This window comes from Sapajus apella, unplaced genomic scaffold, assembly GCF_009761245.1.
Source record: "Sapajus apella isolate SASKATOON/1434 unplaced genomic scaffold, GSC_monkey_1.0 scaffold1, whole genome shotgun sequence".
NCBI classification, from domain to species: Eukaryota; Metazoa; Chordata; class Mammalia; order Primates; family Cebidae; genus Sapajus; species Sapajus apella.
The window spans coordinates 4,547,805-4,571,917 of NW_022436941.1; the positions used below are offsets into that span (position 1 = coordinate 4,547,805).

At 41.5% G+C, this 24,113-nt stretch overlaps 1 protein-coding gene and 1 pseudogene across 4 annotated transcripts in view; both read left to right on the forward strand.

Annotated features, from left to right (window-relative positions):
* The window catches only part of SH3RF2 (SH3 domain containing ring finger 2), a 150,139-nt gene that overhangs the window by 42,186 nt on the left and 83,840 nt on the right, over positions 1–24,113 (forward strand). For all 4 annotated transcript variants that reach the window (XM_032244601.1, XM_032244526.1, XM_032244675.1 and 1 more), the window contains one exon: positions 23,102–23,371. In XM_032244601.1, the coding sequence (XP_032100492.1) occupies positions 23,102–23,371 (270 nt within the window). The remainder of the gene's footprint in view (positions 1–23,101; positions 23,372–24,113) is intronic.
* Positions 20,358–21,374, forward strand: LOC116527689 (annotated as a pseudogene).

The window sequence follows — 24,113 nt, forward strand, 5'->3', positions numbered from 1 at the left end:
GCTTAAGCCATTGATTAACAGCTGGGCTTGCTAGCCAGTTCTCCCCATGGTTCTCAGTTAAAGGTCATTTGACACCATATAGAGGTCACCCACTGTGTGGCAAGTCCTGTCGTCTGAGAGCCTGTACAGTAAGACATGTTGGAAGAGGAAGTCCTTCTAAGACTCGCTCATGGAAGTCTTCCCTTCCCTGAATCTGGCTCATGCCCTTATTTGTCTATATACACTCTAGGCAAAGTAAGAAACTGTTACAATGAAATGCACTCATGTGATCATACCAGTGCATGACCTCAGCCAGCCCACACCTTCATCTCATTTACAAATGGGAAAACTGAGGCTTGGTGAAGGTCACTCGGCGGAGGCCAAGCAAGGGTGAGCTGGAGCAAGAGCGATGTCTTCTTCCTAGTCCAGGGCTCTTTTTCTTAGGCCCAACTACTTCCTGCACTTGTTAAAACAAAAGACAAGACAGTTTGCTAGTGGTCGCTCATCACCTACACTGTTAGTGTAATGTTACTACTACAGGTTACTGTAACCATGATGTACACGGTTACTATTTTTCTACAGACCGTAAGGAAGGGAGCTAACAGCTACTGAACACCAACCATATACTGTTGATGCCTTGCTTACATTAATTCTCATCACACACAGTAATAAAAGCTAGTTCTTATTGAATACTTACTATATGCCAGGGGCTTTACATGTACTTGTACAAGGTACCCAGCCAAGGAGGTACTCTGTAGGCTGAATTCGGCCTCTGCTTACCAAGTTCTGAAATGGGACATCGGCCCCGTAATAAGAGTGCCCCTTCATGTAACTCCTGTGTCCAAAAAAATGCCCTTTCCAAATGTACACAAAGGCAAGTATGGACATGTGGTAGGGCTTTTACAGTATCCCCATATGGCTGGTCCTACTACCATTAGCTTGCTGAAATGTCACAGCTAGTTGGTGGTAGAGGCAGGACTGGAACCCAGGATTTGGCTCTTAGCTCCCATTTAGCCTTCCTGAGAAGCAGCTTGAGATCGGCTCCAATGCTCCATACACATATACCTCAAGGACAGGAATTCTGACTGCCTTGTTCCCTAATGTAACTCCCATATCTAGAACAGTTTTGGCACACACAGGCACTCAGTAAATTTCATGGATTGATGGACCCCTGTTTCACAGATGAGGAAACTGTGTCAAAGAAGTTAAATGACTTGCTTAAGGTCACACAGACAGAAGATATAGATGGGATTTGAAAGCAAATCACTGACTGTAAAACTCTTGTTCTTTCCAAATTAATATCCTGTCATTCGTAAGCATTTGTTGAGATTCTTAAACACTAATTCTGTGCTCAGGAACACAGGGCCAGAAAGATTTGTAAGATTTTGTTCCTACTCTCAAGAAACTGGGATTCCAATTATCTGTAAAAAATCATAGTCCTAAAATCAGATTCCCTAAATGAAAGCAAGTCCATATGGTACAAGCCCTTGGTACATTTTAAGCCAAGGGTACCTTTCCTATCTCCCAAATCTAAGATTATAAAAGTGGCCACCAGAGCCCTCGCCCTGGTCTATTACCTTCTGCAATATTGGCCAGCACATTCCTAGAACATGGTTGCAGAGATAAGTCAAGTCTCTGCAAACTTGAAATGGCCAACACCCCATCCTAGTTTCTCTAGATTTCTTTGCAGCGAGGTCCACAGAGTGTTTTTTATATATGCTTCATGCCCTCCTGCTTCATCCACCCCTCATGCCCTGTCTAAGCGTTTGTGAAAAATGAAATACTTCAGTTAAAAAACTAGACTTGGCAAATTGTACTTCCAAAAGCAGCAATTGTTTCAGTAAATAAACATGTTCTGATTGGGAACATTAATTCAGGGTTTACCTCATTTTCCTTCCTGGTTTTGTTTTCTATAATATTTAGGAGGCAGGAGGTAGTTAGGAGGGTGGTTTTAAGAAAAAACAGAACAAAACAAAAACCCTCTAAATTCATTAGTTGAATTCCACCAGACTGTGTGAGCAATCTCATCATAATCCTACATCAATACGAGAGAAGTTGTAACTAGTTCACTTAGGGTAATTGTAGGGCAGCTTTCTGCCAGGTTTTAAAGATAGGCTTTGAAATGTTCCTTTTTTCATTTGCCTCCTGCTGTGTGGGGAGAGGCCCTGGCTCCTGGGATACCCGCCAGAGCTAAATGGGGGCCAACTGGAGAGCAGGCACCAAGATTGGGTTCCTGTTTTCCTGTGCTCAAACTTCTGGGAACACAGATATCCTACCAAAATCATCTCCTGTGAAAAACTCTGGGCCTGGAATCTAAATTCTTTTGGAAAAGAACTGATAAAGCCCTGACCCTAGGTAATATTATGGCAAGGTTTGTAGCAGAAAGCTTCAGATATTGATCTAGAACAATGGTTCTCAAAGTGTGGTCCCCAGACCAGCAGGATTACCATCACCTAGGGGAACTGGCTAGAAACACAAATTCTTGGAACCCACCCCAGACCTACTGCAGAAGCAACTCTTTGGATAGGGTCCAGCAATTTATTGCAGCAAGCCCTCCAATGATTCCAACGCACCCTAAAATTTGAGAATCACTGCTCAAGTGATGTGATGTTAAAGAGCCTGTCCAGGACATAAGAGTGACTTTTAAAGAGGGATTTCTTCAAACAAGCATATCTACAAATATCCAAACAAGACCTTTGGAATTAGCTAGAACTAGGCTCTGCCACTCATCAGCCATAGGGCCTCCGTAAAGTTATCTAACTGCTTAAACAGTAGTGTGCTGGTAAATGTTTAACAAGCGGCTCTGTGAGGGAAATGGGTGTGCTCATTTTCATGGCAGAAATACCCTATCATAGCTACTTTCAAACTGTCAGCATGCTGTCAGCCAATTCGAAAAATTTGTGAAAATTTAACAGTTAGCTTTCACAAGCCCATGGAAGCTGGCTCTAGAACACCACTGTCTCTAAGACTCAATTTCCTCATCTGTCAAATGGATCAATAATAGTGCCTACCTCATAGGGATTGTTGGAAGGTTGAAGTGAGAAAATGATAGTGGACTTTTATTGAGCATTTATTTCTATCCACTAGGCACTTAGGCATTATTCACTGACTTCTCATAACCATACAGTAGGTATTGATATTCCTTCTATTTTATACATGAGAAAGTTGAGCTGAAGTAACTAGTCTAAAGTGACACAGTGGCAAGCGGGAGAATCTGAATTTACTCTAAATCCCGTGAGGTGACAGAGACATTAGTCCAATGCTCAGCATGGGGTAACACTCAGTAATGGTGAGCTATTATTATAAGATAAATAAACTTCTGAAACGTGCTCCACTTTGGAAGTAGGGTGAACAATTTGTGCTGGATGAAACTTCTCAGCCCCAGAAACACGTTCACTTTCTTCCAGGAGAAAGGGCCAGGGTGTCTAATGGGAGTACCAGCTGTTGATTATTCACAGTAACAAATGACAAGAGTTGAAGCTAATTGACACCCACAGGTAACAGGGTGGTTGTAAGCTCCTCACCTCCTTGGATCAATTAGGTGTACGTTTTTCCAGGCTTTATCTGTGTGTACACATACGCATATGTATTTTGTATTGCATCAGAGTGTACATATTTTTTTTGCAACTTGCTTTTCTTTTTAACCTAAGGTTAGATCATGAATCTTTCCCATGGCAGTCCATACCAATCTATCTCATTCTCTCTAAAGCTGCTTAGCATTCCACAGTAGTTACTTGCTATCATTTATTTAAGTAATCCATGGCAGAAGGACACTTAGGCTATTTCTAATTCTTCACTGTTGTAAATGATCCTGTACTCCATGATCTTTTACATAAATTCTAGCATATGTCTATGGGAGAAATTCCTAAAACTAGGATTTCTAGGATTTGTAAGGCAAAGAAAACACGTAATGGAAATCTTGACCAATATACCCAGTCACTTCTCACTGTGAAATTTTAAGCTCCCAACATTCAAGGAAGGTGACTTTTTGCCCATGCTCTCACACCAACATTAGGATTCCTCTGATGATTTGGTTTTTCAAACTTATTATAAATATTTCTATATATAAAAATAGAGAAAATAATAGTAATGAACCCTTACATACCTATCACCCAGCCTCCACAATTATCAACATAAGGTCAATCTTAATGCATCTACATCCCTCTTACTTCCTCCCCCTACTGGACGAGACTGAGGCAAAGCCCAGACATCATAATCTTTGGTTGGTAAATACGTCAGGGGCTTCCTCTAAAAAATGTTCAAATTTCCTCAATTGATTTTTTTCTTTTTTCCTTTTTTTTTTTTTTTTTGAGACAGGGTCTTGCTTTGTCACCCAGGCTGGAGTACAGTGGCATGATCATGGCTCACTGCAGCCTCAGCTTCCTGAGCTCAAGTGATCCTCTGACCTCAGCCTCCCAAGTAGCTAGAACTACAAGCTTGTGCCACCACATCCAGCTAAATTTTTTTGCAGAGACAGGGTCTCATCATGTTGGCCAAGCTGATCTTGAATTCCTAGGCTTAAATGATCCTCCCACCTCAGCCTCTCAAAGTGTTGGAATTGCAGGCACGAGCCTCTGCACCTAGGCAGTCTCAGAATTTTTTGATGGCTTGTTTGAATCGGCATTCACCAAGGTCCACACATTGCAGTTGGCTGCTAAGCCTCCTTAATCTCGAAGCTCTAGGTTCCCACACCCACATACCTCCTCTTCCTTTTTCCCATGCAATTTATTTATTCGCGAGATTGGGTCATTTGTCTTATAGTTTTCCACTTTCTGGTTTTTTCCTATTGCATCCCTGTGTTGTCATTTAAGATGTTCATCAGTCTCTGTATTTCTTGTCATAGTTAGATCTTGAACTATGCTGTCTAACACAGTAGCCACTAGCCATATGCGGCTCTTCAAATTTAAATAATTAAAAGTAAATAGAATTTGAAACTCAGTTCCTCAGTTGCACTAGTACGTGGCACGTGTTCAATAACCACAGATAGGCAGTGGCTGCTGTATTGGACAGCATGAAATAGCACATCCCACCATGGCAGATAGTTTTATTGAACAATAGTGCTTCGAGAGGCATCATGGGATCCTCTGATAATTGTTAAAATATTTTTTCTCATATGAACTCAAGAACAAAGCTGAACACCCTGAAGGCTGCATCACTAGTTTGTATTTCAGGCTCACATAATATAAGAGAAGTAACTAATGTGTGGCAGACGCTACTGCCTGTTTTAAGTGGCAGTGGCTGTGTTTACAGAAAATGATTAAGTATTTGCACGGGTGCCTCAGGTATGTATGACATTCTATGGTGACAAAAGGTCAGCAGCTCCCCAGCATGCAAAGCAGCCCGACCCTTTCCTAGCCTCGTAGGAGGAAAATTGAGGGAATCCATGCTAATCCATAAGGCTCAGTCCTGCAATGATACTAGGACAGGCTGGTTCCAGGATATCCATAAACACTCATCGTCTCATCAAGGTGCAGCTGCTTCTGGAGACTTCTTCCTGACTATGTCTTTGTCTTGGCATGCATGTAATGAGCACATTTCATAGCACACCAAACAGGTTTCTCGGCTTGCTTCTGTGACATTTTGCAAAGCCCAAAGGATCCATGTCGAGACAGAGGAGTTGGGCACCTGCACCCAGCCCACAGAGAAGTCTGGCTGACTATACATTCTCGCAGGAGCCTCCCCTGGTTCTTGAAAACCTTAGCCAATCTATGAAGAAATTGGTATTTGTGGGTTCTGGTAGGATATATTTGGAAAATTTGAAATTAAGAGACTGTCATTCATGGACTCATTCCTTCTCACAATACTTACTGGGCCAGACCCTGTACGAGGCACTGAAATCAGTGGTGGGCTGCGTAGAAGTTTCTGCCGTCGCAAAGTTTACAGTCGGTGAAGGAGGCAGGTACATAAACAAGCCACATTAACACCACTGTCAAATTCCACCATGAGAGCACGAGAGAGCATCATAAAAGCACATGGAAGAGGTCCCTAACCCTGACATGGACATTCAGGAATGTGATATATAAGCTGAAACCTAAAAGACACGTGGTGATTGGGGAGTAGAGGGAGAAGGTGGAGCGTAGAAGGAATATTCTTAAGATTTTTCCAGATCTTAAGAGGTGAGAGCGCGTGAGGCATCAGTAGTACAAAAGAATGTTCAGTTTGGCTGCAGTGGGCAGTGTGAGAAGAGAATGGCTAGAGACGAGAGTGGAGAGATATATAATAATGGTGTAAATTGTGCAAGCTAAGTCAATCCTCCCGTGCCTCAGTCTCTTCATCCACAAAATAGGCATAATACCCCTCAGTGTCATGATTAGAGCCCAGTGAGATAGCAGATGCAAAAGAATACACTGTATCCTAAAACCCCAGTTGTAGAAAGGCAGCGGTGCTGGCCCAGAGCAAGCTTTCACTCTGGAGTGAATGTGAATTAGACAGGGAGCTGTGTAGTGCTGTTTTGGAACCAGCTTCTACCAGCTCTTAGGAGGCAATAGGACACATCTCTTCCCAATTTCACATTCAACGATGTCTGTTAGTAGCCAAAATATGAATATTTAAACCAAGGAAATTGTCAAATGCTACAAACCAGAGGCTTTTTTCTTTTCTTTTTTTTTTTTTGCGCTGACTTACCAGCACTTACTGAGTGAGGATGAAAGCAATGAGAAGAGTAGAACCCCAGGCAGTAGTTATTAAGGAATGTCCACCCACAACAAAAACAAGAAAGTCTTTGGCATGACTTTCAAGAGAGTGGCCATATAACCCTTTCTGCCATTTAAAACAGGCCCACCCAAAGGCTCAGGGATGAAAAGAGGAAGACTACTCCTTCATGCCAATTCATTCTCAGACAGGCCAGATGAGTGTCGATGACACCCAGCTCATGGAAATGAGATTAGAGCTTCTCAGATCAACAGCTGCTGAGAGCTGCTTTCTTTGGCTCATGAGGCCAGCGATAAATTGGGTTTCAATGTTCTGAATAGGCAGAAAAAGATACCTCCTTGATCTCTCCTGCTCCCTTTGCTGGAGCTGCCAGCTGGTACTTTTTGTCACTCATCATGGTTGCCTGCGGTGGCGATTATACACTCAGTGCAGAGGGCATGTGGGAAAGAAAAAGTTTTCGACAAGCGAGAGTCTCCAAGGCAAGTACCCATTGGAAAAATTGGGATGTAGATACAGCTCAAGGCATGTTTTAAATAATGGAGCCTTTTTAAAAGATGACCTAGAAAAATGCTATATTTATCTTTGCCTAGCATGCTTGGATGCTCCCCAATCTTGGGGAAATAACTACTTGGGTATGTTGGAGTTTCTTTGTTAAGAGTAGTGTTGACTGAATACCAAAGTGTGGGTTGGGTTTAACTGGCATAGTGTGATTTAATATTCATTTATTTATCTACTCATCCATTTGTTTGTTTAACAAATAAATGAGTGCTTACTAGATGCTACTGGAATGTAAGTCCCAGAAAGGCGATATTGTATCTGTCTCATTTTTTGTAGGCACTCAGTACTTTTCTGTTGAATGAATGAGTAGATGTAGGGAGTATACAGATGAATAAGTCATAGGGCCTGCTGCTACAGAACCCACAATCTGGTGTGCAGACAGACAAGTAAAACAGCAGTTGCAATGCAGGGTGAGTGATGAGGGTTGTGATGGGGAAGCATAGGGTGCAATGGCTCACAAAAAAGGGAGACCCGACTCAGCCTTTGGGGAAAGAGACAGGAAAGGCTTTCTAAAGACAAAGATATGAAAGACCCAGAGAACAATGCCAAAGATATTGGCACCTATGTGGGTACAACCTTATGGAAAAGGAGAGCTGTTACATTTTGGCCATATCTCATAGTCCTAAGGAAGAGTTTTGGCTCTATCTCAGAGTGAAAAATGATTACAAATGACTGCTAGAATACTTCTATAACTTACCCATCGGTGATGTTTTCCATTTCTTAGAGACTTTCAGGAGGTTTCTCTAAGTTCAGCCTTTATGTCCAGTAGGACAAATGGTGTGTGAGTCTTTAGACCCCTCTGACTCACAGCCACTCGCTCCTTCCATGGAGTCCAGCTCTGTAGGCAGGCAGGACACTTCTTCTCCAAGGTCATGTCTATTTCACTAGGTATAAATGAGAAAAATGCTCTGAATTTTGATTTGAAAGAGGCAAACTGCAGATTTGCAGAAAGTCCTGGTGATTAAAAATCTTGCCTTCAGCTGGGCATGTGGCTCACACCTATAATCCTAGCATTTTAGGAGGCACAGGTAGGAAGATGGCTTGAGCCCAAGAATTCAAGACCAGCCTGGGAAACATAGCAAGACTCCATCTCTCCAAAAAATTAAAAAATGATCTGAGCATAGTGGCACATGCCTATAGTCCCAGCTACTTGGGACACTGAGGTGGGAGGACCTCTTGAGCCCAGGAGGACCAGTGGAGTGAGCCATGTTCACGCCACTTCACTCTAGCCTGGACAACAGAGCAAGCCCCTGTCAAAAAAAAAAAAAAAATCTTGGCTTCAGGGGCAACTGAACTGAGAGGGAAGAAGTCCAACTTCCCCAGGGCTTGCGGTCTCCAACAAGGGTCATGCCAGGCTTTTTCTTTTGGTATCACAAAATTAAACTGCAAATAAGTATAAATATGCACACACAAAAACACGTTAGGTCTTAAAAGATGGAGATTAATTAAGAAGTAAATCACTTGAAATCAAGATGTAACTTTTTGACAATTGAGGACAAGCCAAGCCATTTCAGCTCTTCTCTTCAAAGCCATTTTCCCCAAGGGCCCGGGAGTGTTTACAGTCATTTCATTCCTCCCACAACAGCCTGTCAGGTTGTGGCACCTTTAACTCACTGACAATTCTAAGGAGGAACACATACACAAAAGTAGAGAGAATAATCAACTCTATAAACTAATGAAAAGCAGAGAATGTAATGAACTGCCTTCTACCCATGACTAAAGTTTCAACAGTTATCATCATTTTGCCAGTTTTGTTTCAGCTCACCTGTCACCATTATTTCTGAAGTATTTTAAAGATACTCCTGGAGCTTTAATTATTCACCTTTAAAAAGCTCTAGGCCTGGTACAGTGTGACTCATGCCTATAATCCCAGTACTTTGGGAGGCCAAAGAGGGATCCCAGGACATTGAGACCAGCCTGAGCAATATAGCGAGACCCCATCTCTAACAAAAATAAAAATTACTGGGGTATGGTGGCATGTGCCTGTAGTCCTGGCTACTTGGGAGGCTGAGACAGGAGGATCCCTTGAGCCCAGGAGTTTCAGGCTGCAGTAAGCCATTATCATACTGCTACACTCTAGCCTGGGCAACAGAGCAAGGCCTTGTCTCCAAAAAAAAAAAAAAAAAAAAAAAAATCTGTTATCTTTACAGTTGAGAAGAATGGTAAAAATCACCTTCTTCACTTTGCAGTTGAGGAAACAGGCCCAGAGAGGTTCAGTGGCTTACTCAAGGATACAGTGTAAAAGTTGTGAATCATATCCAGAGGCCCCCTCCAGCCCCCAGGCCAGCTGGTTGCATTATGAGAAACCTCCATGTCATTCGTCATTCCTCCTTCAGTTCCAAAAACCTCTCAGAGGAGAAAGTCAGAGTAGAGCAACCAGAGTTTTGCTTTTCCTCTAAGCCAGGGGAGAAGTAGTGGTTGGGGGGGGTCATTTGACTCATTTTTTCTCACTCTGCCTGGTGTATTTGGCTCAGTTTCTCAAACCATATGGAAAAAGACTCACCCACCAGGTGCCACACCTACTGGAAAACTCACTGTGGAGAGGGGGATCATGAAAGAGGGCAAAATTGCCTCCCAGGCCAAGTGAGATAGTGCTTTCCCTCATCCTTCAGTCTCCGACATACCCCTTGTCCTTCTCCACATGTGCCCTGTGCCCTCGTGGAGAAGAGATGGTGACAGAAATGCTTTGTTTCCCTGGGGAGTGCTATCCCAATGAACATCTCTGGGAGTTGGCATCTAGCCTATTTCAAAAACAATCCCAAGCTGTTTATTGAGAACCAGCTTATGTTTGGAGCCAAGGATATGGCTCTGGACATATCTTCAATTACCTCATAGGTTAGGGAAATAAGATCAACCCAAAGAAATCTCAGAGAAATGTTTGGAGGAAAAAATGAAAATATGCCTGTGGCAGTCCTGAAAAGGCACTGCTGACTATGAGCAGCTCTTTCTCTGCCCAAGTGGTGTAAACTCCTGCTTCCTTCCCTTTTCCCTGCTACAGAAGCCCCGGAACTGATGAAGGAGGGACCAAACACTCAGAAAGGCTGGTGTATTCTGAGTGTTTGAAAAATATTTGCTTGAAGGAAGAAGGAAGGGATGTCATGCCCAAGGACTCAAAGTGGCAGGAGTTAGGCAAAAAAGGAAAACAGATCCGGTGATATCTTAGCATTCTACCAAGGACTGGAAGAAGAAAGACCAAAGCAGAAGACTGAGGGGAGACAAAGAGAGACTTGCTAATATAGTCCAGGAATGAGAAAACAGTAAAATATTTTTTTTAATTCTATTCCATAGGTTATTTGGTTACATGAGTAAGTTCTATAGTGGTGATTTGTGAGATTTTGGTGCACCCATCACCCAAGCAGTGTACACTACACCTTATTTGTAGTCTTTTATCCCTCATCCACCTCCAACTCTTCCCCCCAAGTCCCCAAAGTCTATTGTATCATTCTTATGCCTTTGCGTTCTCAATAGCTTAGCACCTACATAGCAGTGATAACATACGATGGAGAAAACACTAAAATAAAGAGATAAACACAAAACAAAAGTCACAGAAAAGAATAGAATTTCAGATATAAATATGCAGCCAATAAAGAGGATCTTCCCTACATTGGGTTCCTTTCCATCCCTCAAGTCTCTGACCTCCCTTAAGATCATAACATAATTATTTCCCTTCATAACATTTATTCCAGCTTGCAATTATATATTGATTGGTGTGTTTATAAGTCTGATCTTTGTTTCCCCAACTAGATTTTAAGCTCTCCATGAAGGGTCTTGAACATACCTGGCATGGTTGGCACTCAAAAAATTATTGGTGAAAGCAAAAATGAATGAATGACGCGTAGAGCTGGGAAGTCAGGCCAGAAGCTATAACAGCAGGCCTATTAACCCCTCTCTCCTAAGCATCCTTATTTATGGAGCACCTATTATTTGCCCGGCATTCCACCAAGCACTCTACATTGTTTATCACATTAATCCTCTTCAAAACCATGAGGAAGTGTGCTCAGGGGTCCCAAGATCACCTTGACTTTCAGCTATTCACTAGAAGGGCCCACAGAACTCAGCAAAGCTGTTATCCTCATGGATATATAGTTAATTCCAGCAAAAGAGGATAAGCTAAAGTCAGCAATGGAAAAAGGCACATTAGGGCAGAGTCCAGGAGCTTCCATAAAGCTTCCAGCTGTCCTCTCCCAGTGGAGTCACGCAGACAGCATTTCTTTTTACCAGAGACTCGCTGTCCAGGATTTTACTGGAGATTTCATTGTTTGATGACATTTACCATCTCAGACCACCCATGTAGCTGCCCTCAGTCTCCAGTCACTCCAGAGGTCGAGCTTCTACTGTTTGGCCCAAAGCCCCCATCCTAAATCACATTGTTAGCTTAGACTATCTCATGTGACCCAAGGCCTCCAGGTAGACAAAGTCTCTCTGATTAGGCAAAATATCCTAAGGCCTTAAAGGTTATCTCCCAGGACAAGAGCCAAAACCTCTGTCAGAATATGCAGGGTTTGGATGACCCAGACTTGCTGAGTTTGCTGTACAGGGAAATACTAGCATTCACCCCAATTTGTGGATGATCCAAATCAAGGATCAGGGATGCTAAATGATTTGGCCAAAGTTACAAAAGCCAGAATGCAAACCAACATCCCACTTGATTCTAACATACGTGCTCTTAACTATTGCATCCTAGTACCTCTCCTGAACAAGTAAAATTTTCTATGAAAAACAAACAAACAAACAAAAAAACAACAACAAAAAACCTCACACAGAGCGTCTTGTAAAACTGGTCTGAAAGCTGAATGTTTCCACTTAGTAAGATCATCGTGAGCTTTCTGCTGATCTCAAGCACCCCAGCAGTGAATCATCTGGGATTTGCCCAGGCCAGGTGGATCTGATCCCCCTGTTGAGTGAGCACTCGGGGTTGCATAGTGTCTCCCGCCTCACCAAAGAAGAGAAAACATGTACAAGGGCTAACCAGACCTTTCTAATATTTACTCCATTTCCCCCAACAAATCTGCTCCAAAAAGATTATCACTATACATGAGGGAGGCAAGATGTCTTCGCTGGTTAAGCAGCAACTCCAAAGATAGGGTGCAGGACAATTCTTGACCCCTTACCTCATCAGTAGAGTGAAATCACAGGGGAAGTTATATTTTCCCTGCCCAGCATTCCCAAGACACATGGACTCTTCCTGCAAAGTGGCCCAGATGCAATTATGCAAATCACATTCACAAAATAAAGCTTCTGAAAAGCGAGTCAGCAAAGGAACCTGTGTGATTTTGCTGACTCAGTGATGCCTAACTTTGAGTATGGAACCTTTGTGTGTATATAACACACAACAAATCATTAACATTGGGGGATGTTTGGAAAATATGATGAAAACAATCCTTCTTTACCCTAGCTCATACCAATAGATCTGCATTTGAGTAATTATTATCGGCCATATTTATTAATCTTGCATGCATTCTGTGTATCTGAGAACATCAATTCCTGAATGTTTTCAGAGTAATTCGCTTATTCATTCATTCATCAAGCATTTCTTAAACACCTACTTATGTCCAGGATTCAATGATAGAGAGGCAGAGATGCTTCAGACACAAATCCTGCATTGTCCAGCAGCAGAGAACTTAGCCCGGGAAATCATAGATAACTTGAGTCGAATAAAAGTATGGTTTTGGTTTTGGGCTCCATTCTCCAGTGATGGGTGAGCTCATGACCAGCTCAGGGAAGTAAACCATTGATGACGACCATTAGCTCAGCATATTGATTTTGGTCCCACCCAATGGAAGGAGTAGAGAGAACCAGGCCAGGCTTTCTAAATAGGTGGGAAGTGTTGCCAGGGTGTGTCAAAGAGCTCGTTTCACAGCAACAGGTTGAGTTCTCATCTCAGCTCTGCCTTTTCCCTTGTATGTGTCACGGTGGTGATCCAGCTCCAAGTGGGTTCCTTTCTCTTTACCCTGTTATCAGTGTATACCTCTCTTTATTTTAAAAATTGGAAATAAACTCAGGGCTCAGTGACAGCTGAACCTCTGACTGTTTCTGAATTTTGCTATTTGCCAATTACATTGTTACGAAGTTTGTTGTTTCTAGGCTTCAAATATGTATTAATTAGGAATTGTTCAGTTTCAAGTGTCAGAGCTCCAAGCAGTTTAAGTAATCAGCAGTAAATTGGGGACATAGAGGATTAGAGATCTCATCTAAAATAACCTTCAGGCACCATTTAGTTTAGGAGTTCATATTTTATTGTCAGGACTCTAGCTATCTAGTTACCTATCTAGCTTGCTATATCTAGTTCTGCTGTCTTCTACAGCTTCTTTCAGGAAAGTGAGTCTACTGGTTCGGAAATATCACCAATATTATAGCCAACACTGGACTACACCATATTGCACGGGTGGTCCAAGGTCCACAACCTGAAGGCTCATGATTCAAAAGCAAGAGAGATTCTTTCTCAGTATCTAGATATCAAATTTCAGATACTAATTACCCCTGACTGAGGCACATGCCTTTCCTGTACTGATCACTGTGCTGAGGGTTTCGGATATTCTAACTGGCCAGCCTGGCCCACGTACCCTTGTGTGTATGACGTGGCCAGGGCGAATGACCCGCCCATCAGAAGTTAAAGAGAGAACAGGTGGTTCCTCACAGAAGGGGATGCTTCACAAAGCAACAACATAATGTTATTACTAGAGTGCCTGCAAGCTCTTGTCTCTGAAGCCTATGCATCATCTTTCTATCAAAATCATGCTTCTTGTGGCTTCCAGACCCTACTGAGGAGAGAAATGAATAGGTAAATTACAGGAGTATAGAGTCTTGAGCTTTTTTAATATCAGAAAAGGAAAGGTTTTTAGGTACACACAAGGAAAAAGAGTTTGGTGATGACCTCACTGTGAGACCTCCATGCAAACTTTATCCCTGTGCCTTCTCGCCCCTGCATTTGTAGAGACAGAAAACAATGATGGGTGAGAAAAGCTATCGCCAGCAATACAACAGGTGAGAGCTGATGTGAAACTTGGAATCTTTTTCCCTTGAGAGAGCAGTGAGGGACTGGATAGAATTAACCAGCTGAGTCTCTTCAGGTGCTTAACTTTTATGTGAGAGCTCTGGAGTTCAATAATTCATGCTAATGCAGCCAGCAGCAAGCAAATTGCATTCACACTTGATTCAGATTTTGATTACAAAACAGAGCCCCAAATGAGTTTTATGATGGAAAAACATGCGAGGTGACTTCAGCTTGATGGCAGACAATGAGAATGGTAAAAGCACCCAGGCTTTCAGGTCAAATGAGCCTCAGACAGTCTTGGATCTGCCATATACTGGCTGTGTGACCTTGTTTGGTGACATTTACCATCTCAGAACTTCTGTTTACTCATCAATAAAATAGGGTCATACCATCTATTTCAGAGGATTTTGAGAGCATATGAATGAGACAATATATGGGAAGTGCAGTAGTGCAATAATGTAAGAAAATGTCTGTGGCCTGGCAGAACCCCCAAAAATGTTAATTTCCTCTGCTCTTCAGAGTCATTCATTCTCCCTGTCTCTTCCCTCGCCCCACCCCTTCCTGCTTCCCTCGCCCCACCCCTTCCTGCTTCCCTCTGCCCTGCTTTGCACCATGGAAGCCAATGTTTTCTGTGAGTATGACCATAGAAATGAGAATACCAGAGGAGGGATTGTCCAAAATGACGAGAAAGAAGAAAGAGGGTCTTCTTGTTAAAAACAGAATTTATATATAATTCATTTCTACAATATTTATTTATGTTGGGGGAGATGGAGAAAAGATGAAAATAGGTATTTAGTACTATTTTAGGGTTTCAAGGTTTTGGCATCTTCAAGGGGATTTGAGAATTTTGTGCAATTTTACTTTAATATACTCTCAGTAAGTCATTAAAATATGTAAGCCACTTGCACTGCAAACATCTTTCAGAAGAAGAAAAGAAAGAAAGCAGCCTAGCAATTTCCAAAGCCTATGTCAAAACTCCATTTATTGCCACCCTTTTGAGTTAGAATAAGGTATAGCTTAGACCTACTGTAGCATCAAACTTGGTAAGGAAGCTTGTTAAAAATGCAGCTACTTGGATCCCACTCCAAGAGATTCTGATCAAATCAGTCAGGAGTTGGATCAAGGCATTCACATTTTTAACACCTCCCAGAATCTCATACAGGGAAACCACAGATTATATTTTAAGAAACAGGCCTGGCGCAATGCCTCACACCTATAATTCTAACACTTTGGGAGGCCGAGGCGGGTGGATCACGTAAGCTTGGGAGTTTGAGACCAGCCTGAACAACATGGTAAAACCCTGTCTCTGCAAAAAATACAAAAAATTAGCCAGGCATGGTGGTGAACACCTGTAGTCCCAGATACTTGGGCTGAGGCAGGAAGATCCTTTAACCTGGGAGGTTGAGGCTACAGTGGCTGAAACCATGACATTGCACTCCAGCCTGTGTGACAAAGTGAGACCCTGTCTCAAAAAAAGAAAAAGAAAAGAAATGCAGGCTTGGACTTTGGCATAGAACTGAGTTCAAATCCTAAATTCACCATTTTCTAGCTTTGTGAACTTGGGCAACTTTTAAATTTTTTGTATTAGTCTGTTTTCCCATTACTGATAAAGATATACCCAAGACTGGGTAATTTACAAAAGAAAGAGGTTTAATTGGACTTACAGTTCCACGTGGCTGGGGAAGCCTCACAATCATGTCAGAAAGCAAGGAGGAACAAGTCACATCTTACATGGATGGCAGCAGGCAAAATGAGAGAGCTTATGCAAGGGAACTACTTTTTTAAAAACCATCAGCTCTCATGAGACTTATTCACTATCATAAGAACAGCACAGTAAAGACTTGCCCCCATGATTCAATCACCTTCCACTGGGTCCCTCCCACAATACATGGAAATTCAAGATAAGATTTGGGTGGGGACGTAGCCAAATCATATCATTCCACCTGGCCGCTCCCAAATCTCATGTCCTCACATTTCAACACCTATCATGCCTTCACAACAGTTCCCCAAAGTCTTAACTCACTTCGGCATTAACTCAAAAGTCCACAATCCAAAGTCTCATCTGAGACAAGGCAAGTCCCTTCCACCTATGAGTCTGTAAAACCAAAAGCAGGTTAGTTACTTTCTGCAGTGGGGGTACAGGAATTGGGTATATACAGCCATTTCAAATGGGAGAACTTGGCCATAACAAAGGAGCTACAGGCCTCATGCCAGTCCAGATTTCCAGTGGAGCAGTCAAATCTTAAAGCTCCAAAATGATCTCCTTGACTCCATGTCTCACATCCCGGTCATGCTGATGCAAGAGGTGGGTTCCCATGGCCTTGGGAAGCTCTACCCCTATGGCTTTGGTGTTGTTTAACACCAGCCTGTGAAAACAGCCTCCCTCCCAGCTGCTTTCACAGGCTGGTGTTGAGTGTCTGTAGCTTTCCCAGGCACAAGGTGCAAGCTGTCAGTGGATCTACCATTCTGGGGTCTGGGGGACTGTTGCCCTCTTCTCACAGCTCCATTAGGCAGTGCCTCAGTAGGGACTCTGTGTGGGGGATCCAACCCCACATTTCCCTCCTCCACTGCCCTAGCAGAGGTTCTCCATGGGAGCCCCACCCCTGCAGCAAAATTCTGCCTAGACATCCAGGCATTTCCATACATCTTTTGAAATCTAGGCAGAGGTTTCCAAACCTCAGTTCTTGACTTCTGTGTACTCACAGGCTCAATGCCACATGGAAGCAGGCAAGGCTTGAGGCTTGCACCCTCTGAAGTCACAACCCAAGCTCTATATTGGCCCCTTTCAGCCACAGCTGGAGCAGCTGCAACACAGGGCACCATGTCCCTAGGCTGAACACAGCATGGGGACCCTCAGCCTGCCCATGAAACCACTTTTTCTCTTAGGTCTCCAGGCCCGTGATGGGAAGGGCTTCCATGAAGACCTCTGATCTTCCCTGGAGACATTTTCCCCATTGTCTTGGGGATAACAGTCAACTCATTACTTATGCAAATGTCTGCAGCCTGCAGCCAACTTGAATTTCTTCTCAGAAAATGGGATTTTCTTTTTTATCACATTGTCAAACTGCAAATTTTCGAAAATTTTATGCTCCGCTTCCCTTATAAAACTGAATACCTTTAACAGCACCCAAGTCACGTCTGGAATGCTTTGCTGCTTAGAAATTTCTTTCACCAAATACCCTAAATCATCTCTCTCAAGTTCAAAGTTCCACAAATCTCTGTGGCAGGGGCAAAATGCTGCCAGTCTCTTTGCTAATAAAACATAACAAGAGTTACCTTCGCTCCAGTTCCCAACAAGTTCCTCATCTCCATCTGAGACCACCTCAGCCTGGACCTTATGGTTCATATCACTGTCAGCATTTTGTCAAAGTCATACAACAAGTCTCTAGGAAGTTCCAAACTTTCCTACATTTTCCTGTCTTCTTCTGAGCCTTCCAAACTTTTCCAGCCTCTGCCTGTTACCCAGTTCCAAAGTTTCTTCCATATTTTCAGGTATTTTTCAGCAACACCCCACTCTACTGGTACTGATTTACTGTATTAGTCTGTTTTCATGTTGCTGAGAAAGACATACCTGAGACTGGGAAGAAAAAGAGGTTAAATTAGACTTACAGTTCCACATGGATAGGGAGGCCTCAGAATCATGGCAGGAGGCAAAAGGCAGTTCTTACATGGCGGCGGCAAGAAAAAATGAGGAGGAAACAAAAGCAGAAACCTTTGATAAATCCATCAGATCTCATGACACTTATTCACAATCATGAGAACGGCATAGGAAAAACTTGCCCCCATGATTCAATTACCTCTGAGCAGTTCCCTTCCACAACATGTGGTAATTCAAGATGAGATTTGGATGGGGACACATCCAAACCATTTCATTCTCTGATCTCATTTTTTTTATCTGAAAACTGACACTTGAAATAATACACACCTCAAAGGTTGTTGTGAGAATTAGAGAGTGGTTAGCAAAGAGAATTAGAGCACTTAGCAAGGAATCTGGCACAAGGAAGAACCATTCAGTAAAGGTTAGCTATTGATATCATTATCATGCAAAGCCAAAGGGACTTGGATCTTTTCTTCTTTATCTTTTTATTTTCTGATTTTTTTTCCATAAATCAAAAAATAAAAAAAGAAAACCCACAATGCATTCAGCAAGGTAGAAGTTTATTTAGCTCTCAGACAAAAATCCAGGATGGGTGCCGCAGCTCTGAAACCCAGGCTTCTTCCCTCCCTATTAGGTGTGGCCCCTGTCCTCAATATTCAAGATGGTAGCTAGAGTTCTAGGGATCATGTCTGCATTCCACATAGCAAGAAGGAGGAGAGGAAAAGAAAACTCCGAAGTTTCGTTTTCCTAAAGGTTTCTTACTCAGGAAGTTTTATTCCTAAGGTTGCTTACATCCACACTGGCCTGGACTTAATCACCAGAGAGGCTGAAAATGTGACCAATATTCCAGGTAGTCATGCACCCATAAAAATGTGATTAGTATTACACTGGAAAATTGAGAGAAAGAAATATGGAGGGACAGCTATTGTTCCCTGATGTACCCAACCCTAGAAGTCTAACAGATTTGAGTCATTCCCCAGAAATCCATTCTCATCCGGCTTTTACCTGCTTGTTTCTCAGATAGGGAACAACTTCTCCAAAAAAGGCAGTTGCATAGTTTGCTTATCCTAATCCGCATGGCCTTCTTTCTTTCTAAATTCCTCTTACACTTTTTACCCCTCATCCACCAACGTCATTCATTTTCTTTTGACTGTCCAATTTTAATAAGCAATACAATTATTTTATTGTAGAAAAGTTAGAAAACACAGCTAGGTACTTAGGAATAAAGCATTTTTACAATATTCAAAAATCATACCACTTAGCAATAACCACTTCTAAAATATTGGCCTATAGTCATCTAGCATTTTCCCCAGGTGAAAATATACATGTGCATTTATAATGAAAATGTAGTCTACATAATTGTTCTTAACCCCTTCTGTTACACTTAATGGTATATTATCAGTAACATTCAATGTTATTAATTATAGATAGATTGATACATCATCAATTTTAATGACTGTAAAGGTTTTCATTCTATGGGTATGTAATGATTTATTTAACCAATTCCTTGTTTATTTCACAGCATTTTTTAAACCCCCTAGTACATACATCTTTGCTCATTTGTCCACCAGTTTCCTGGGGATGAGCTGTATTCCTGTGGTTTTCTCACCCCTGGGGTCTCCTTACTGTATGTGCAGACCAGCAGGAAAGGACAGCTCAACCATTCCATCAGCAAAGCAATGTTAGGTCTTGTCTCTACTTCTGATCTGCTTGGAGTTTTTTTTTCAAATGAACATTGCAGATTCAGGAGATCCATGAAGACCTAAATTAATGCCTCTCTATACCCCATTATATGACTAGCAAGACTGTGAATAGCAAGACTGCTACAATGATTATGATTATGAAATCATAATCCCACTGCATGGAAAGGCACAAAACAAAATATGACCCAAGGTGACTAAAGCACTTCCTCTTAAACATAATCTGTTAGAACTTGCAGTTTGTCAAGCTGACTTCAAGCAAGACTGGAGTAAAGCCATTTCTATGTGGAAAAAAAAACAATTTTAATTAGTAAAATTGTATTTGACTGAAATAATTATTTAGACAACTGATTTGACAAATGATTATGCTTGAGCTGATTTTTTTTTTAAGCCGACGATCGATCTCTGACTAATTGTTTCTTTGTGTCAGTTGAGCTTCCTAATGATCCAAATGCTCATTTTATAAATGAATACGGTTTAGGAAAGACTGAGTAACTTGGCCATGATTACACAAATGGAAAGAAGTGGAGCCAGAATTCAAAATCAGTATTCAGACCCAGAGTCACTGACTCCACTCTCATAGATGTGGAGTCAAGTTCCCAACCCTGTTGCTGGCATAGTGATTAAGAAAAAGGGCTCTAGCATCAGGTAGTCTGAGTTCATGTCCCATATCTGCCATTTCTCAGCTTTGTCATCTTATGCAAGTTAATAAATCACTCTATGTCTCTGTCATCCTGTCTTATAAATGGAGATAGTGAGTGTCTAACTCCAAGGGCTCCATAAAAGAGATGATCCACATACACACTTAGCACATAGGAAGTGCTCAGTAATTAGTTATTAATATGCAGGTGCCATCTGAAAACCTATTAGTTATTAATATCATGCAGGTGCCGTCTGAAAACCTTGGCCGAAAGGGTCGTAGATATGGTGGCCATCGGGGTTCAGGTATACCTGTAAAGGTATATTACACAGGTAAACTCGTGTCATGGGCATTTGTTGTGCAGATTATTTCATCACCCAGCAATGAATGAGACTTCCTGTTGCTCTTCGTTCTCCCCAGCATTTGCCATTGTCAGTGTTTCAGATTTTCACCCTGCTAGTAGATGGGAAAACTGGCAACCATGCCTGAAGGTCTGATATATGCATCTGTAAGTGTACATGCAGCCAAAGAAGAGGAAACCAAAAAGCAGCTGGTGAAACCAGAGCAGCTCCCCGTATATGCTGCACTGTCGCTCCATGCGAAATATGTTTAAGAGCAGCCTGGTCATTTACAAGTGGGCTTTGCTTCCATCCACACTGCAACTGGTCATTATATTGGCTGGTGCAAAGGTGTTTATGTCTTTGTGAAAAATGGGATGATGGATACAGTACAATCTGGAAAAGATGCTTATGTCTATATGAAAAATCCTCCTTGGGATTTTCTTCCAAAAATGAAAGTTATTACGGTTTCAAATGGGCTTGGTTTCAGCAAGAAAAAGTTCTAAGTTAAAAAAAATTACTTATCCTCTAGGACTGGTCACTTAGGAGCAACTCTTTGCTACCCGGTTCAGTCAGTAATAATTGCTAAGGTAACAGGGAAAAGGTACATGCTACAAGCCAGCAGATTTTTGGAGTAGTTAAATCATTGTGGATAAAAAGCAGCATAAAAGAGTCACTCCCTAAACCTAAAGAAAAAACTAAGCTAGGATCCTCTGCCGAAATAGAAATAGAAGTGCCTGCCAAAACAACTCGTGTCTTAAAACACTCAGTGCCCTTGCCAACAGAACTCAGCTCTGAAGCAAAGACCAAATCAGAATCCACCTCAGGTGCTACACAGTTTATGCCTGACCCAAAGCTCATGGATCACAGGCAGTCCCACCCAGAAGACATAGATACATACAGCACTAGAAGCTGAAGTAGACTGTATAGAGAGACTACATAGGAAACTACAAGAAGTGTGAAGTTGCAAATAATGATGAAAAAAATCACATCATGGGTAACTGATACATGGAGTATTACTTAAACCAAGTTTTTCCTTAACTCTCCAAATGTGCAAGTCAATAAATTACATAAGTGGTTAACGCACAAACTCTGAATGCAATCCAAACAATATTAAATGATTGATGAGGAAACACAGGTAGAAATATTAGCCTGCATTTAATGACCTTTAAGGGCATTTATTTTTTAAAAAATGAGGATATGAATTCCAGTGAGACTAAAATCTGAAAATGCATATATGTATGTATAAAGACATACATATTTATATGTATAAATATATTTCTGCTCTACCTTTCCCAAATTAATGTCAGTTAAATTAGAATGGTGTGTGGAAAGATGTGTTTCCCGCTGGTTTTTGTTGTTGTTGTTGCTGTTTTGTTTTGTTTTCCATGTCCCATAGCTGAAATAAAATATCCATGTTTTATGGGGAAAAAGTATTATGCAGGTATACCCCAGAGATAGTGTAGGTTCAGTTCCAGACCACTACAATAATGCTAATACCATAATAAAGCAAGTCAAACAAATTTCTTTATTTCCCAGTGTATATAAAAGTTGTTTACATTACACTGTAGTCTATTAAGTGTGCAATAGCATTATGACTAAAAAAATATATCTAACTTAATTTAAAATACTTTATTACTAACAAAAAAGTTAATGATGATTTGAGCCATCTTCTTGCTGGTGGTGGGTCTTGCCTCAATATTGATGGTTTGTGGCTTCACCTTACATTTTTAAGTTATAGAGACAGCTTCTTTTCTTTAACCTCAAACAATCTCAGCTGGCTTCAAACTTTTCTTCTGCAGCTTCCACACCTCTCTCAGCCTTCATAGAATTAAAGAAAGTTAGGATCTTGATCTGAATTAGGCTTTGGCTTAAGGGTATGTTGTGGCTGGTTTGATCTTCTATCCAAACGAGTCAAACTTTCTCCATATTAGCAATAAGGCTGTTTCACTTTCTTATCATTTATGTGTTCACTGTGGTAGCACTTCTAATTTCCTTCAAGGACTTTTCCTTTGCATTCACAACTTGGCTAACTGTTTGTCACAAGAGGCCTAGCTTTTGGCCTATCTCAGCTTTAGTCATGCCTTCCTCACTAAGATTAATCATTTCTAGCTTTTGATTTAAAGTGAGAGTGGTAGGGTTCTTAATTGGCCTCATTTTAGTATTTTTGTGTCTCAGAGAATAGGGAGGCCCAAGGAGAGGGAGTGAGATGGGAGAATGGCCAGCTGGTGGAGCAGTCAGAACACAAACGTTTATTGATGAAGTTTGCCGTCTTGTACGGGCAGTTTGTGGCACCCAGCCCCCAACCCAGGCATTACAATAGTAACATCAAAGATCACTGATTACAGATCACCATAGCAGATATAATAATAATGAAAAAGGTTAACATATTTAAAGTTAATAAGTTACCAAAATATGACGCAGAGACACAAAGTCAGCACGTGGTGTTGGAAAAATTGCACCAATAGACTTATTCAGCACAGGTTGCCATAAATTTTGATTTGTAAAAAACTCAATATTTGCAAAGCATGTTAAAGCAAAGTATAATAAAATGGGGAATGCTTGTATCTTCTGTTCCTCCAGACTCTAAGCTAAGTAGATATTTGAGCTAAGTATGTATTTTATTGGTCTGTGCCATTGCAGGTGCCTCGAGCAAAGGCCTTATGCAACTACAGAGGGCAGAATCCTGGTGACCTCAGGTTTAATAAGGGAGATGTCATTCTTCTCCGGAGACAGCTTGATGAGAATTGGTACCAGGGGGAAATCAATGGCATCAGCGGGATCTTCCCAGCCAGCTCTGTGGAAGTCATCAAGCAGCTGCCCCAGCCACCCCCACTCTGCAGGGCCCTCTACAACTTCGACCTACGAGGCAAGGACAAGAGTGAGAACCAGGATTGCCTCACCTTCCTCAAGGTAGGATTCTGGGTGGCCACCAGAGTCATGTGGGACCACACAGAGACCATAGCAGAGAAAGAGTTGCTTGTTTAACATTTGTTGATTTAAAAAAATTATATATTAAATATATTATTGTTTATTCTTTTATGCATAAAATGTATTTTATGCATCAATTATATATGTAATATGTGTGTACGAGTCAAACTACGTGCAAGTGAAATCTCTACAGAAATCTACAAATAAGTGATAGAAATCTGTGAGCCTTTTTTATTGTAATTACAAAAGTATGCACTTGTTCATTCATTCATTCTATCACTTTTGAGCATGTACTCTTTGCAGATCCTGGGAATAGGCCATGAATAAGTCACAGTCTTTGCCCTCCTGGCAGAGTAACAGAAAATCACAAACAATTTGATAACATGCTATGTAAAACTACACCCCTACCTCTTTATCATGTATGTGGAAGGGTATTCTTGCTGACCAAGTTATGGTTACCTAATTCTACCCATTTACAATATTCTATCTTGTTGTAAACATCACATTCAAAACACTGCAGACACACATAACAACATAATCATGCCTTTCTACATAAATAACCTCTTACAAGACATATTTTTCAAACATTAATTACCCTAAGATTTCTTGTGCCTCTGTTTTTCATTAGATGATTCCCCACCATTTGCAAGTAATGACAGTTCTGCTAAAATCTACACCACTTTTAACTCTCTGTATTCAGTATTTGTTATTCCATAAACATTCA